At 42.1% G+C, this 16,258-nt stretch overlaps 1 protein-coding gene across 1 annotated transcript in view; it reads right to left on the minus strand.

The window, feature by feature from the left end:
* Positions 1 to 2,496: 2,496 nt before the first annotated feature.
* Positions 2,497 to 16,258, minus strand: part of LOC137040484 (complement C3-like) — a 46,353-nt gene continuing 32,591 nt past the window's right edge. The window contains exons 24-42 of the mRNA XM_067416142.1: positions 16,063 to 16,149; positions 15,711 to 15,914; positions 15,545 to 15,620; positions 13,719 to 13,878; positions 13,508 to 13,618; positions 11,456 to 11,600; positions 11,203 to 11,366; positions 10,956 to 11,111; positions 10,061 to 10,120; positions 9,868 to 9,958; positions 8,944 to 8,995; positions 8,750 to 8,837; positions 8,209 to 8,298; positions 8,007 to 8,112; positions 4,567 to 4,656; positions 4,396 to 4,479; positions 4,238 to 4,318; positions 2,957 to 3,104; positions 2,497 to 2,889 (exon numbers count right to left, since the gene is read on the minus strand). Of these exons, the coding sequence (XP_067272243.1) occupies positions 2,745 to 2,889; positions 2,957 to 3,104; positions 4,238 to 4,318; positions 4,396 to 4,479; positions 4,567 to 4,656; positions 8,007 to 8,112; positions 8,209 to 8,298; positions 8,750 to 8,837; positions 8,944 to 8,995; positions 9,868 to 9,958; positions 10,061 to 10,120; positions 10,956 to 11,111; positions 11,203 to 11,366; positions 11,456 to 11,600; positions 13,508 to 13,618; positions 13,719 to 13,878; positions 15,545 to 15,620; positions 15,711 to 15,914; positions 16,063 to 16,149 (2,138 nt within the window). The 3' untranslated portion in view covers positions 2,497 to 2,744. The remainder of the gene's footprint in view (positions 2,890 to 2,956; positions 3,105 to 4,237; positions 4,319 to 4,395; positions 4,480 to 4,566; positions 4,657 to 8,006; positions 8,113 to 8,208; positions 8,299 to 8,749; positions 8,838 to 8,943; positions 8,996 to 9,867; positions 9,959 to 10,060; positions 10,121 to 10,955; positions 11,112 to 11,202; positions 11,367 to 11,455; positions 11,601 to 13,507; positions 13,619 to 13,718; positions 13,879 to 15,544; positions 15,621 to 15,710; positions 15,915 to 16,062; positions 16,150 to 16,258) is intronic.

The raw sequence follows: 16,258 nt of genomic DNA on the forward strand, positions 1-16,258 counted from the left end.
ACGTCAGACTAGTGTAACGTTATACAGAGAACAGCAATGGAGTAACCGTTAGCGCATTTGAATGACGAAGCACGCGATCGTGTCGTTTACTGATGTTTACTCACGCGATGGTAGCCAATAACAGAGACATTTGAAGCAGATTTACTCACTGGCTACTTCCAAAGCAGGACCGAACCTTTATCGCTGGGACCGCTTCGTCAAAAACACACTTCTTTGGTATGATTTGCTGAAGTCCTGACAGCAGTGAACGGTGGACATCCACTTTGCGACGTGACTGAAGCGATGTTGTGAAGCTTCACGTCATTTCTACGTTCAAATCGGTTCAAATGCAGCGCTGCCTTCCCGGAATGCTGTGCTGAAGCATTGAAGTCGCTTGATGTCACCAAAGGGGAGCGCGGCGCGGAGGGTTTATGGGCTTGCATTTCCTCTCTCGCTCTAGTCACAGGCGCGCACACCCTACCGGGAGAAGAGCCCGTACGGTCCATACAAGGACCTTCCGATCTATTAACGTCAAGCCGACCCATACTCGAAAAAAAACTCTCCGAAACTTGTGAGAAACCGGAAGGAGTATTTTTGACACAGAAATACTCCATCAAATGTCCAACATTAGTTTTTGAAACTTTGTCTAGGATGGGAAACTTTTGTCTAATGTTTAGGATGGGAATCCAAGTCTTTAACAGTGTAAAAAGCTCAGTATGCATGAAAGAGAATTTCACCCCCTCTTTAAGTGTTTAATTTTTTGAGCAGTATATGGTCTGCAGCTACACAGCCCCTTAGCGCATCAGCCCCATACGCAACAAACTGCGATGCACTGTGTATTCTGACACCTTTCCATCAGACACAACATTAACTTCTTGAGCAATGAGCTACAGTAGCTTATCTGTTTGATTAGACCACATGGGCCAGCCTTCGCTCCCCGCGTGAATCAATGAGCCATGGCCGCCCACAACTTACATGACTTAAAGGATCTTCTGCTAACATCTTGGTGCTAGATACCACAGCACACTTTCAGGGGTCTAGTGGAGTCCATGCCTCGACGGGTCAGGGCTGTTTTGGCAGCAAAAGTGGGACCAATATATATTATACACACATTGTTTTTTACAGTTTTACCGATATGTATATATATATATATATATATATATATATATATATATATATATATATATATATATATATTTATATATATATATATATATATATATATATATATATATATATATATATATATATATATATATAGGCCAAAATAGTCGATGTTTGGATTTAAATTATTAACAGTTCTTCTAATGCTAACTGGTGTGTAGCTTTTCAACCAGGAAGACACATCATGGCTGCCAATCCACCCACCTGTCTATCTATCCATCCACATTTCAGTATGTCAAAATTCATCAGGCTCAACATCAAAACATTTATTTTCATCAAGAGGTCAGTTAATTTTGTGTCAAGATCTTGTATTGACAAGAGTCCAGCACTCTGTAAAGTGTCCTTCAGCACATCCAAAAGACTTTCAATTCATTTAAGGTCTGGACTCAGAGGTGCCAATTCATGTGTGGAAATGATTTTTCAAGCTGCCTCCCAATCATTCTTTCACAAATTGAGCCTGTTGAATCTTGACATTGTCATGCTGGACAATGATATTTTTTGGGGTTGGGCAGTATACATGTATGTACAATTCAATGATGTAAAGTGTATCTGGTGAGATTTTTTGTGAATGAGAAGCTGTGGACACTGAGCATGTATGCATGTCTCAGATCTCTACGATCAGAGAATCCACAAGAGCTTAAGCGCAGTAATGATGATATGAGTGTGTTTATGTCAAGTGTGAGCACTGAAAGTGTATGCCTGTGCTTGTGAGTGTCAGAAGGAATGGCTTACATTAACAGCATATCTCAATAGTAGGAAAATACTATTAAGTGTCTCTCCATCACTCTTAAGAATGTGGGTGAAAGTAAAGGTCTGATTTTTAATTCCAGACAAGAACCAGTCCTATATGTAATCTGAAACACTCTCTCCCCGAAATCACTAACATTTTTATATCTATCTTTTCGTATTTTTTATTAGTACATTCATGCATAACTCAGTCATGGTCTATCTTACATAAACCAGGTTTGACCTAACCGCATATAGGACCAATAGTCTTGTGGGCAGCGCTGTGTCATATGCCATAGCTGTGCGCAAGAAAACCCGTGTTTGAATCTCAGCTCGAGGTTTAGGCTTATTTGTTCTTCATTAATGATGTCATCAATGACTAGTGGACATTGGCGTTCATCATATAAATGTCGACTTAAAAAATCTGAATTCATTTCAACCCCTACTTTGTACTAAGGGTGTGTTTATATACAACGATTTTTCCTTAGAGTTTTTATGCGTTTTGGCCGTTCATTTACATTTTTGAAGTTATCATCTCTGTGTAAACTACAAAATCACAAATTTATAAAAACTGTCTACAGGCACGTATTATAGTGTTTCTTTAACAAAAGACATTCAACTAGCACAGTTGTGTAACACTTTTATCAGTGATATCAGGCCATAAGTTTGTTTTTGCCAACATTCTGTTACAGAGTAAGCATTAAATGGCTACTATATATTCTCCATTTTTACTTGCTTTTATTACTTCGTAATTAATTGTGAAATTTACGAGCAATAACTGAATAAATTAGTTTCTACAACAAGTTTTTTTTCTGTGGATTAAGACCAATAACCATGACAAAATTCATTAATATTTTCAAAGAATAGCATTTGTTTCAAGACTGACAGCCGCTTTCAGTCAGTGCCTTGGCGAAGCTCTTCAGTTCGCCGCATTTCAGCTGCAGAGCAGATCCAGCACCGCATTCAGACTCGGCCGGCCAGCGCTCGACCCACGTGTCTTTGCCCAGCGTATACACATACCTGAGAGGAACACGAATGGTGAAATACAGACCCTATTGTACATTTCCAGCACTCTTATGCTACTCACCTGTTGGACGTGCTCCCTGCTTGCCAAACATCAGCGATCGGCCCAATGATCAGATAGTCCTGACCCTCTCTCAAACCAAGCCCTGTCCTACAGCTCGCATGAGAGAGGAACATTCTTCTCTCCTTCTCGTTCAAACCTTCTTCTGTCCCTACACAAACAGAAATGTATGGAGGTACATGGCAGGTAAGATAACTCATTTACTCATCCTCAAGTTGTTTCAGAACTGTTTGTTTCTTTGTACTGCTGAACATGAAGGAAGATATTTTTATAAATGTTGGTAACCAAATAGATCACGGTTTCCTTAGACTACCATAGAAGGGGAAAAAAACTATTGTAGTCAATGGGCAATTTTCAATCTTCTCTAGTGTGTAATGTTGCTGTTAAGCATGAAACAGGTCTGCAAAGTTACAAAGCACAAAATGACTCCAGAGAGAGTTAGGGTGTACTCACACTAGGCACGGTTGCCATGAACTGGGCCGGAGTACTATTGTCCCCCCTCCCCACTCCCCCTCTGGCCTGCACTCACATAGGGTTTCAGCATTCGTGCCGGAGCATGCTTACGTCATTATGGTGCGACGATTCCAGGCTTCAGCATTCGTGCCGGAGCACGCTTATGTCATTATGGTGTGACGGTTTCGGGATAAACAGGAAGAGCGGCGCTCTCTGAACACAATGGAGTCCATCGCTCTGTTTTCTTTGCGGATAATTTTGTGTCGTTTGGTCCACGGTGGTCAACAGCCCTCTCACAACCGGTTGTTAAACAGATGTGTCGCCTTAGTGGCGCGAAAATTTTCACGTAATCTTGCAGCATAAATGCACTCGGGCACGGTTCAAACTGGCTAGTCTGAGTACACCCTTATTCTCTGTTTCAGTTTCTAAACTCCCTGAAATGCCTCCATTGTAGTCTTGATTTTTCTTCTGGGAACACACACACACGTGACACTTCACAATATTACTCATTTAAATAATTCCCACCCAAGGTATATGCAAAATAAAAGGTGAGGCCTGGTTGATTTAGTAGTGTTACTAAATTTTTCCCAAAAAGTTGCTCCCAAAAACAAAGCTGCTCCAATTGACCAATCAGAGCGCAGAGCGCTTTTGGAAAGGAGTGGCATCGTAAAGACAGGAACTAAACAGAGCATTACTGACAGACTGGGAACAATGTCAAATATGTGGGTGGGGGTGGGGGGCATAAAAGAGGGGCACCTTTTCCAGTAGAAACATAATCAAGACTGTTAAACAGCATAATTGGTCCCTTTAAGAGTGTAGTAGATGACGTACCCTCTTTGATAACCTGCACAATCTCCATCTCGTACTGGTCATAGTGACTCTGGCTGGCGCTGATCAGTTTGACTCTGTAGGCTGAAGGAAAGACACATTTAGTGGGAAAATTGTGACATCATGATGTGTTCTCCCAAAAAGACAGAAGAAACATTCACCATGATGTAATCCATTGCACACAGCAGCCTTCCTCTGATCCTTCCTAAAAGACAAAGAGTCTTCTTTCATTACGCAACAGTCACCTATGAAAGAAAGATTTATCATTTGTTTTATAACTGGTTAAAGGAAACCAGAAATTGAAAACACAAAGATAGTCCTGCTGATCTGACCCTGTGAGCAGCGGCACACGCCGTCTTTGCAGATCTGATCGAGCTGCTGTTGGTCTTCAGGAGGTGAGTAGAATCGGGTACAGCGCTTATCTGACAGAACAAAGCCCGTAATCACGATCACACGGTTAGTTAGCATTGTATGAAGCACTGTGCAGGACATGCAAGGTGAAAAAAATATTGTGGCCTCGATTTAACTAATTTAAAATGAGGGAATGAATTAGTACAACGTGATTTTGATTTACTAAAATCCTGTACTTTACTGTACCTGACCTCTGCAGAAACATCCAATTGCACCAGGTCTGGCTTGACAGACAGGAACGTGCAAGGGACCGTCCCTTACCAAAGTTCATAAAGCACCTGCATTTTCTCAGTAAGCATATTCACTTCTCGTGCAGCTATTAGGGCAAGCTTGGTGGATCTCTGCACTCTATGTTTCAGAGAACTGGGTTAAGAACAGAAATCTATTGTTCTCTTTCATCATCTTGTGTTCGAGATCCACCTATGTGAGATATGGACAGCTCCCGGTTTCTCAATATAATCCCAGCGAGGCCCTGAAAGCCAGAGTATAATCACCTGGTAAAGCAGTGAATGAAACGTCACAAAGTAGTAGACCACACACAAAGTGAGGATGCAACACCAGCAATGAAAGAAATTAAGCTACATGCATTCATGAATATCATGAAACCTGAAACCACACAATGATAAAATTGTATGGTGCCAAGTGAGGGTACAAATAAGATGCTAGTGACGTAAAAAAAAAAAACGGGGCTAGATAGCCCAAGCTTAAAGAGGGGTAGAGGGCCAGCACAAGGCTACAAAAAGCCCACACCCAGGAGAGAATGAGCTACCAGGGGCCTGGTGAGTTCGAGCTGGTAAAATCTGACAAACGCATGGGGGAGGAAACCCCTTTAAACAGAGCCCAAGAGGCAGCCATATCCCTAGTTGAGTGTGCTCTGAGGCCCACTGAAGGCTGCACTCCACCTTAGATTCATATGCCAAAGATATAGCTTCCACAAGCCAACGAGAGAGGTGTTGCTTGGAAATGTGTTTTGTGGAGTCCAAAGGATGAAAAGCTGAAATCACACAAGCAGTGTTTTGCATCACTTTCTCTATTAAATCAGTTATAATCAGCCAATCCTCTTTGTCGGGATTTTGAGCCCCGCTTTTCTCAACGTGCTAGCCTCAAAAGAAAGACAGAATGCTCTCTGAGAGCGAGCCCGAACAGAAAAACTTTGAATTCATAACATACACCTTGCTAGGTGGCACAAAGAAACTTCCGGTATGGAGGATAAATGCTTAGTGGAAAAAAGCATCTTTTAGATCAGTCGATGTGAACCAATTATTCTATTTATTGAATGAGAGAGAACGCCAAGGGTTAATATTATGAAACACTCGTGCATTGTAATTGAAATTGCCAGAATAGGACACAGAGACCAGTCCTTCTTTGGACTTAGGAAATAACGGGAGAAAACTCTGATGGCATTAATGCCGGGGTACCACTTGCACTGCCCCCTTCTCGAGGAAAGTAGAGATCTCGTCTTTCAGAATGTAAGTGGAGCTCTCTTTTGTGAGAAAAGATAACTCCTAAAGGGTTTTTCTGGCAAACTGAAGTCTTTGGTCTTTCATAATAGTCTGAATCATTGCATCTGTTGCATTGAAGCAACGGCAGGACCAAAGAGAGCATGGCCAGACTCAACCCACGCTCCAGCGACCAGGAAGGCCAGATAGATTAAGCCACAGTACACATTGTCCTACCGCAGAGAGAGCCAAAGAATGTCTGTTAGCTTAGGCAGCTTGACAGGTATTATGGAGAACAAGGTCATTGACAGTGACAATCTCCTGTCAGAAAACGGGTCTCCATTTCTCCTGTTATTCTCCCATCTCGACCAGGAGTTCAGTCTGGAAATCGGAAAGCAGGAAGGATGAGTTGAGGTCTCTGACTACTAATGCCAAGGGTTTATAAAAAAGGCCTGGTGGATGGATGCGGCCCAAGCAATCCATGGGTGAGCGGGCCAACTTGAGAAGGATTAAGGTGCCTGCGATACAGGGCTCAATGGTGGGGGGTCACTCATACCGAGAGAGCCCATATCCTTAAAGGGGTCATGAACTGCCTTTTTTATTTCTTATACTGTTATCTGAGGTCAGCTAATGACGCTTGGGTGGTTTTTACATTAAAAAAATCATAATGAATAAGTAATAGTTTATTTTCTACCCTGGTTTTGTAGCCTCTCTCATGGAACGCTCAGTTTTCATGGGTGTGCCGCTCTAAAGACTTGGAAGTAAACGCCCACTGCTATGATTGGATAAGCTTTGCATATTATAATGAGCTCCGGCTCCCCCGTGAGTAGACATGAGGAATTGTTTTGAAAGCGTGTGGGAAAACTCGAAACTCCTGCGATTGTCTTTTTCCTTCAAATATCAAGTCAAAAGAGTGAACATTGCACATCAAGAAAGGAACAGTATTTCACTATTTAAGATTCACCGGCTTGCCGACAAGCTTACATTTTGGTAGCCCGTCTGAAAAAAACACATTGTCCGGGACATTGGGCGTAGCCAGCCCTGGCCCATACATGTTCTAGTATGATCAGCACAATGAACCAACAACACTTCATATAAATGATCCATTTAGCCCTACGAAGGCCCATGTTATTTATGTCATATTTCTTACATGAGTCGGTGGGCGAGACTACAAAATCAGGCAATTCTTGTTCTGTCGAGGCACCGTTTCACCACACACTGACCTCACAGCTTGGCACATTCTGAAATTGAACATTTCATGGTCCTGGTGTCAATAAAAGTTTTCAGCTCTGAAACTTACAGGATATGCGTATATCAAAATGAACTTTTACATATCAAAGGCTGAATGAAAAGTTGATTTCTCAGTTCATGACCCCTTTAACATTCAGGTCTCCCTAGCAATGTTTCATGGAGGACAGGAAAAACGGTTTCTCAAAAGTTTCCCATCATAGACGTCCCGCTCTTTTTCAGAGGCACTTTACCTGGCTGATAGGACAATCACGTTCGGCGGAGGTTGATCCAAAAGTTGTGTCCTCCTGCAGACAATAGTTAAGTCCACAAAAACAATAGCTGAGTGTAAAATATTCCAGTGGTCGCAAGAAGCGAATAACAACTGAGGAAAGGTAACGTGTGCAGGTGCTTTAAGCACTTTGATAAGGGGAAAAAACTTGTCTCTAGACAAGTTTTTTCTTCATTCCACTACTCTGCCTCTCGCATATTTACCTGCAAAACTCCATTCTGAGTGAATAGCAAGGTGTTCCTAATGTTTGCTAGTGCATTGCAGTGGAATTGATAGCATTTTCGGTTGCTCAGAAAATAAACCTCATGCCTCTATGCACAGTTTGAGAAGAGTTAAGTGTTAAGTTTAACACTTAACAGTGTAGATTAGCAGCATAACTTCGCAAACCTTTGTGTGTACGAACCTTTGTTGTAGTACTGGTAAACTGTGACAGTGGAAGGCTGAAGGAGCCCCACTTTAAACTTCTGATGCAGTCTGAATGAGATCATATCTGTCTCAGTACTGGACACCTGTCCGGATCATTCATACAAAGACAATTATTCGATGTTGCCTTCATTTACATCATGTTAAACAAGTATGAACTTTTAGGGTGGTTGTTAGGTTACCTTAAACAAGTGAATTATGAGGGATCCTCTGTCACTCAGGTTGTCCACCACTTGGAAGTTGTTAATATAGCGGTCCACTGAATTTTGAAGCTGAAAAATCAATCCTCATATTATCATATCTATAGCCTAATGGTTTGCTTTGCTGCGCACTGTCTATGTAGGAATGCCTACATAGTTTGCATCCTATCTCTCCAATAGAGTTCAGTGTTAGCATGTTGCTCAGCTAAAAGCACAATACACTTAGCATAAAAATACAAAGCACACAAACATGTTGGGTAGAAAATCCCACTGGTGTGTTGAATGAAAAAACAATCTACTTTTTTTCATGTTTTTTTTTTTTTTTTAGCCATCTTGGATGTAGCTTGGATGTATGCTCCATGATAGATACAAGTAATGCTGCTAAATTTAGCCAAAATTAGAGCTTTCGTGTCTCGAGCACCTATTTGATGCCTTAAATGCTGTCTAGGTAGGCTACAACACAGCTAGCAACAGGATTAGCAGCTATCGCTAATGTAATGCCACATTATGAGTTTGGTCTTACCAATTCTAAATCTGAGTTTTCAGGCTCAAAGCCGGTCGGCAGGCCGATGTCCAGAATTACCATCCTCACTTGCCGTGCCTCCAGAGCCCTTGGGGGTGCAAAGCAGAGAATTGTAAGTATTGCAATAATCTATCCTGGGAAAAGATTGATATCTGCCTATTGTATATATAAGTGCTCTATATATAAGTGCTCACCTCACGTGAATATTGAGTCTGTAGGACTTTTCTACATCCGGTGGGGTTTTATCTGAAATGGACCAAAAAGTGATCTTAATGAAATGTGTATGCTATGTACAGTGTAAAAAAAGTTATCAGAAATCATGATTATCAGAACCTTACCAATAAATAAGGGTAGCAAACATTTTTAGTTTTATAGAATGATTAAAAATATACAGTATAAAACAAATATTTCATTAACTAATATATTTGAAGATAACCATTTTTTTATATTTCTTGTGCTGCCTTCACATGCTTTCAGAATTATCCTAAATACGTATCCATATGTGTGTATCTGAAGTCATATTTACTATTGGGAAGCTTGTGGATAATTTTGATATCCATGTTCCCGAGTTTGGGCATACCATAACATTTTAACAGGTCGGAGGGGAGAACAATTGCTGCTGTGACTGCTATTCTTTATCATTTTTTTCATAACAGCATCATTGCCTTGTCTTGTCCCTAAATTTCTGCATATTTACATATATGAATAACCATTTATATGTTTTATACACAGTAAAAATAGTCTGCAAAAATTCCATAATTGCCAGCAAGCTATGTAAATAACACGGTAAATATTAATATGGTTGTCAATGAATGGGATGCTAAATATCATTTTGAATTTATTAAGATTTTCCCAATAAATAAGCAAAAATAAACCTGTTGTCCTCCATGATTCCTGTTCTTTCCTACAACAAAGCACTTGAATGCAACAAGCTCGTAATTACAACTTCAAAAGTGGGAAGTCGGACATTTCTGATAGCTCTGAGAAGAAAAGTCAGAACTGCAAGATATAAACTCGCAATTGCGAGAAAAATAGTCTGAAATTTGAGATAAAACACTACAATTACCTTTTTTGTTATCTGGCGGAAACAAGCTTCCATATAAAACTAGAGAGCATACCATTAGTCTCAGCGATGGAGACGTCTAGCTGAAAGCCGTTACATGTGCTTTTCTCATACACATTAGGAAGCTGGTGGTACACAGTCACTACCTGGGACACATAAAATGCAACAGAGAAAAGATTGTAAACAAAAAACGTCTTGGTTATATATTTTAATAATTCAATACTTGTGTGGATGTTGGCATTTAGCACCTCCAAAATTCCCTTGCCCTTTCCAGAAGCCTCCACTGTGAATTCCTGGTCAAGAGGTACCTGGAAGAGATAATGAAGGTAAGTAACGGAGTTATTGTATTTCATCTCAGCATTCTTTTCCGTTATCTATGGAGTTGTTATACTGCTAAATGTCGAAAGAGTAAAGTGTGTGTGTAAATCTTTTCAGCTTAAGGCCTGTTTACACCTGGTAATAAAGGGTTAATTCCGCCAAAAATGATCCTATAATTTACTCACCCTCAAGCCATCCTAGGTGTATGGCTTTCTTCTTTAAGCCGAACACAATTAGAGTTATATAAAAAAAATATCCTGGCTCTTCCAAACTTTACAATGGGAGTGAATTTTATCCTAGATTTTAAGCCCAAAAAAGCACATCCATCCATCATAAAATGTACTCTATACAACTCCAGTGTGTTATTAAAGGCCTTCTAAAGTGAAGTGATGGGTTTTTGTAAGAAAAATATCCAAATACTGTATAAATTTCCATTCTGTCAGAGCAGAAACAAAAACTAATGCTCTCTGTATGTTTTCTCTGCGCGTTCAACGTAAATTGTGTGAGCTTATTTTGTTCATTTGATTGAAAGATCTGAAAAAGCCCATACATTTACCCACCCATACACTCTCCCCTCAAAGAAATAAGGACAGAGAAGTGGATAAAAGAGGACAAAAGAGATGGATAAAAACACCTGGTGTAATCGAGTATGTCTCCCTCATCTATTTGTAATCCCATCAACCAAGCCTACTTTTAGATTCTACATTAGATTGCACATTACATTATAGTTTTTTGATGCTACAGTAATGCTCTTTCAGTATTTGGCAGTATAATAACACCACATATATCTCTAAAAAGCATAAAGGGGAGATTGAAAGATCGCACCCGTGAAGATCGGGCCACATAAGCAACTTTGGGATCAAAGTTCCAGCGTATGTCACTGCGACCGGGAACACTGAGCTGCACCATCAAATTAAGGTCAGTAGGAGGAGGTCTCTTTACAAGGTACTCAGAAACGGCCTGTAGCACTACCATAGTAGACTAATGGGAGAAAAACAGGCATTATATGAATAACCATGTGCCTTAAATACAAATATAAGACAGTTACAGAAGGTTTACACATGGTTTTTACCTGAGTAGAGCCGTACCCTCCTCCAATTCCACGCTTCTCGCTCAGCCATTTAAAGGGGGCGGCTGCTTCTTCCATGTGGCCACTTTTGATAAGCGCTAACAATGCGTAGCCTGTAGCTTCCAGTGTGAAGAAATGATTAGCAGAGTCATGCCAGTGGGTACGATCTGTAGACAGAAAATAAAGAAAGATGAGGAAAAACAAGACCACAGGAAGCAACATATTTATTTTTTATTTATTTTCAAACGCTAGGTACCAGGTGAGGCTAATTTTAACAACATGCTCTTCTGGCAGCCGTGGTTGGAAACTGCTAAGGCGTAGCATGCTATAGCCGCTGAGTACGGCCTCGTCAGCCGGGGGAAATGCTCTCTTATATACATTGCTGCTTTTCCGGACTTTTCCTGCAATTACCGATCGAATGTAGAAAATACAATTAGCACCATTTAACATAAAACATAAAAAAGTATGTTGTTAAAATATTTTTTTTTTTGCTTTGCTTGGAAGCACATGAATCAGTGAAATGATAAATGACGGGAGGAACAGACCAGGGCGGGACGGGAGGGACAGACCAGGGTGGGACGGGAAGGACAGACCAGGGTGGGACGGGAGGAACAGACTAGGGCGGGACGGGAGGAACAGACCAGGGTGTGACGGGAGGAACAGACAAGGAAGGAACAGACAAGGGAGGGGTAAACAATGGAGGAACGGGGAAAACAAAAAGTTCAAGGAGCCATGGTGGCTTGCAGAGCTCAGACGGCCAGGGTGGGAATAGAGCAAGATGCCTGGATGGTGCGGGAGGAGACACAGAGTCCACCGACACAGAGTCCACCGGCAACCAGTCCAGCGGCACCGAGTCCCAGTTCCGGTGGTCCCTGTGCCAGTGGATCGTGTTCCGGTGGTCTGAGTTCCAGTGGATCGTGTTCCGGGGGTCCAAGTTCTGGTGGTCCCTGTGCCGGTGGATCGTGTTCCGGAGGTCCAAGTTCCAGTGGATCATGTTCCGGTGGTCCCTGTGCCAGTGGTCCAAGTTCCGGTGGATCATGTTCCGGTGGTCCCAGTTCTGGTGATCCCAGTTCCGGTAGTCCCGAGTCCAGACAAGGCCTGGAGGGCTGTAATGGGATGCTTCATGATGGCAGTCCTGCATGCTTGGGAGAAGCACAAGGTGTTATCCACAATGCCGGTGGTCCCAGTTTCGGTGGATTGTGTTCCGGTGGTCCCAGTTCTGGTGGTCCCTGTGCCGGGGGATCGTGTTCCGGTGGATAGTATTACGGGGGTCCCAGTTCCGGTGGTCCCAGTCCCGGTGAATCATGTTCCGGTGGTCCCTGTGCCAGTGGATCGTGTTCCGGTGGTCCGTGTGCCGGTGGATCGTGTGCCGGTGGATCATGTTCTGATGGTCCCAGTTCCAGGGGATCCAGTTCCGGTCGTCCCAGTTCCGGTAAATCCTGTGCCGGTGGACTCTGTGCCAGTGGACTTGGTGCCGGTGCACTCGGTGCCGATGGACTCTCTGTCTCCTCCCACACCACCCAGGCATCTTGCTCTGTTCCCGCCCTGGCCGTCTGAGCTCTGCAATCCACCATGGCTCCCTGAACTTTTTGTTTTCCCCATTCCTCCATTGTTTATCCCGCCCTGGTCTGTCCCTCCCATCCCGCCCTGGTCTGTCTCTCCTATCCCGCCCTCCTCTGTCCCTCCTGTCCCACCCTGGTCTGTTCCTCCCGTCCCACCCTGGTCTGTCCCTCTTGGGTCTGTCCCTCCTGTCCCTAGTGGAGCGTCTGGTGGCCGCTCTTTAAGGAGGGTAGTGTCACATGCCTGTCCTGTCTTTTGTGCACATGTTGGTTTTGTTATGTTGAGCATGTGCTCCTGTCATTTTCTGATCCCTCCCCCTTGTTATCTGATTATTGGTTTCAATTACCCCACCTGTGTCCCCTGATTCCCTGCTTGATTTGTTCCCTTTATAGCTCCTTGTGTTTGTCAGTCTTTGAGGGATCGTTGTGATGTCTATGTCTCCCGTTTTCCTGCTTTGGTATGTTTTCAGTTAGTTTTGTTATTTCTAGTTATGTTGCCCCCTCATGGGTTTTGATTTGAATTTATGTTTTATTTCATAATCAATTATCATTTCTCTGCACTTAAATCCTCGCACCAATGTTAAATGTGACACCTATTGTCCATAGCTATTGTCCTAATTATTTAACTGAGTTGTTGTCCTAATTATTTAATTCAGCCATTTTGCTAATTATTTAATATAGCTATTAATAATTTAATGCAACTGCTGTTTACTTCAGGTGTTTTTATCTGTTTTAAAGAGTGAAGTTACCTGTATGTTGAGGTCTGGCTCTTGGCAGGTAACAGTATTTTGTGCCTCTGCCAAAGCAATAAGCACGAATGCAGTCAGAGACACTCTGGATTCAGAACCCTGCAGACCTCCCTGCATCACAAAACATGTGTTAGTTAGTACTGTGAGAAAGCATTCAGATAACAGTGGTCCACTTTTATAGATTATTATGAAATTAGTTATTAATTCTCACCGTCATACTGGTGTCGTAGACAGGATTGTTCTCCTCAAAGGATCCATCTGGACGCTGTTTATTCTTGAGTAGGTACAGCAAAGGGCCACACAGATGCTTCTCATTGACAGTGATAAACGAGTGTGCCATGGAGAACACCTTCACTACATATGCAGTGATCCTGAAATCGACAGAACCATCTTGTTTATGTATGGTAACCCTCGTTCCCTGATGGAGGGAACAGAGACGTTTGCCAAAATTACATATAGGATTTGCTTTTGGGAGCCCCAATCTCCTCTGAGAATTTCAGAAAAGGCCAATGAAATTGGCATGCAGAATTTGCATGCCAGGCCACGCCCTGTACATATAAGTATATAAGCCGACCGGTGCGCAAGTTTTGTTCTGAGGAGCCAAGGTAGCGTCTAATGGCCTCAGGTCTCCACAGCTCACATCTGGTTTTTAACATTGGAAAGCATTCTCTTTCCCAGAGGAACAGGAACGCTTTGGAGACAACATCCAACTCCACCAAGGGGGAGGCTACCAGTGAGCGCAAACAGAGCTAGCTTGAGGGGAAGACACTGGGTTTGCCAACAAGGAGACTGAACAGTGGAAAATACATTGTATGGGGTAACCATCAGGGCAACTACTACATACGAAACACCAGCCTGATTACACAGGCTCACCTAAAAAGGGGCAGCTCTCAAGTAATGGGGTTGGTAATGAGTTCCTTCTGCCAAACTCATCTACTGAAAAGGTGCTAAAATGATGGAGGGATGGACTAGGGATCATCATTTCTGGGGAAATTAACTAGACCTATGAGTGCACGTTACCTCAGAGAGGGGAAAGGCACCAATGCAATCACTACACACAGCCAGTTCATCGAGACTTACCTGATAAAAAACTTAAGACAAAACTGTTTTCATTCCATCTTAGGGTAATATTGCAGTGGTCTCATATGTAACAATCCGAGCGGTGTGACTGCGGAAGCCATATGCCCCAGTAGCCTCTGAAAGTATTAGTTCAAGCAATGCAGCATTGACTGAAAGTGGTCTAAAGACAGCCGCACAGTCATGGCAACCAAGTTCAACTCCAAATCGAGAAAAGAGCTGTTCTGTGCAGGGGAGAGCTTGCTCTTCTCCCAGTTGACCTGAAGGCCCACTCAGGCTAGGTGCCAAAGCACCTGGTCTGTGTGTTCGCAACTCCCGCCAGTCATTGAAGTAGTTGAGAATGCAAATGTCCTGTATGAGTGTATGACCCGCAAATGCAATAACGTACGATATACAAAATTGCTCTGTTAGTTAAAGCTGTTGTCATAACTGATGGTTGTCCCAGGTGTTAAACTCTTGTGGACATTTGTTCGAGTTGGTTCTGGTCTGCTTCTAAATAAATTGTCACTTTAACAAATCCATCGTAGCTACAAGTTAAGAAAGAGTTATTTTTCTGTGGCCACAGAAGATCTCCTTTCTGAAGAGTTGATAGACAAATCAGTACTGAGTGTTTGCTGGACGAACAGATTATTAGTTGATTGTAATATTAGTTAAATTACATGAAGTTAATTCAGTTAACTGATCAAAATATTTAGAATTAATTATAACAAGTTATGATTTATTATTAATATTTCGCCTTTGAGCTAATTTGTTACATGGCGCTCCAAGATTGACATTGCCCGACCCAGGGCCTGCACAGTAACCCTCGTAGCTCGAAAAGCATAGTATAGTAGGTTGCCGAATGCAGTTCGTGCAGTAACTCTCATGCAGCAATTTTGAAGTGACCGACAAAAAGAGAAAATAAAGACAGATGAACTCTACTGGGAAATGTTAAATATAGTGCTGTGCTGGCATGAATACCATGTGCTGGTGCCTTCTTTGGCGTAGGGAGGGTACGAGTCATCCGCTTTCCGATAATTAAGTTGATTTTCATAACCTATAAATTAAAATAATAATATAATATAAATAATTCATCTTAATCGTATGTGAAAGAATGCAGGTCATCCCTGTTTGTGTCTAATAATACCTGTTTTTATGTATTTGATGGCCTCATCTCTGCGATTTATTCCCACAGCGTCCCAGTTTGCACTGCGGTCCAAGTAATGGGCTGCAATGAGGGGCAGTGTGATTGTGGCCAGGTTCTGCTCCACACACCCGCCCGGCATGCGGATCAGTGCTGCCAGCGAGTCCTCCTTAATGGAGTTATCAATGCTGTCTGCCAGCAAATCACCTGAAGAACGGATAAAAAAACACATACAGATCAGTACAAAACTGGGAAATAATGCCCATAATGAAAATGAGCTTAAATACTTTTTTTATAATATTATGAATATTGATTTATTTCTTTATAATATTATCAATAATATAAAACGTCAAACCTCTGACATTGACAAATGTCTCTGGCAGAGAATTTGGTACAACGGCGTCCAGCTGCATCTTCCCCACATCTATCATCTGTCTCCCTGCTGAGATTAAGGATATATTTAATCATTTATTATAACAAAAATGTATAAATGAAAAAATATAATCACATTTACATTACTAATATTACATAAACTTGCCAAGCATGTAAGG

The sequence above is a fragment of the Pseudorasbora parva genome, chromosome 14, assembly GCF_024679245.1.
Source record: "Pseudorasbora parva isolate DD20220531a chromosome 14, ASM2467924v1, whole genome shotgun sequence".
Lineage (NCBI taxonomy): Eukaryota > Metazoa > Chordata > Actinopteri > Cypriniformes > Gobionidae > Pseudorasbora > Pseudorasbora parva.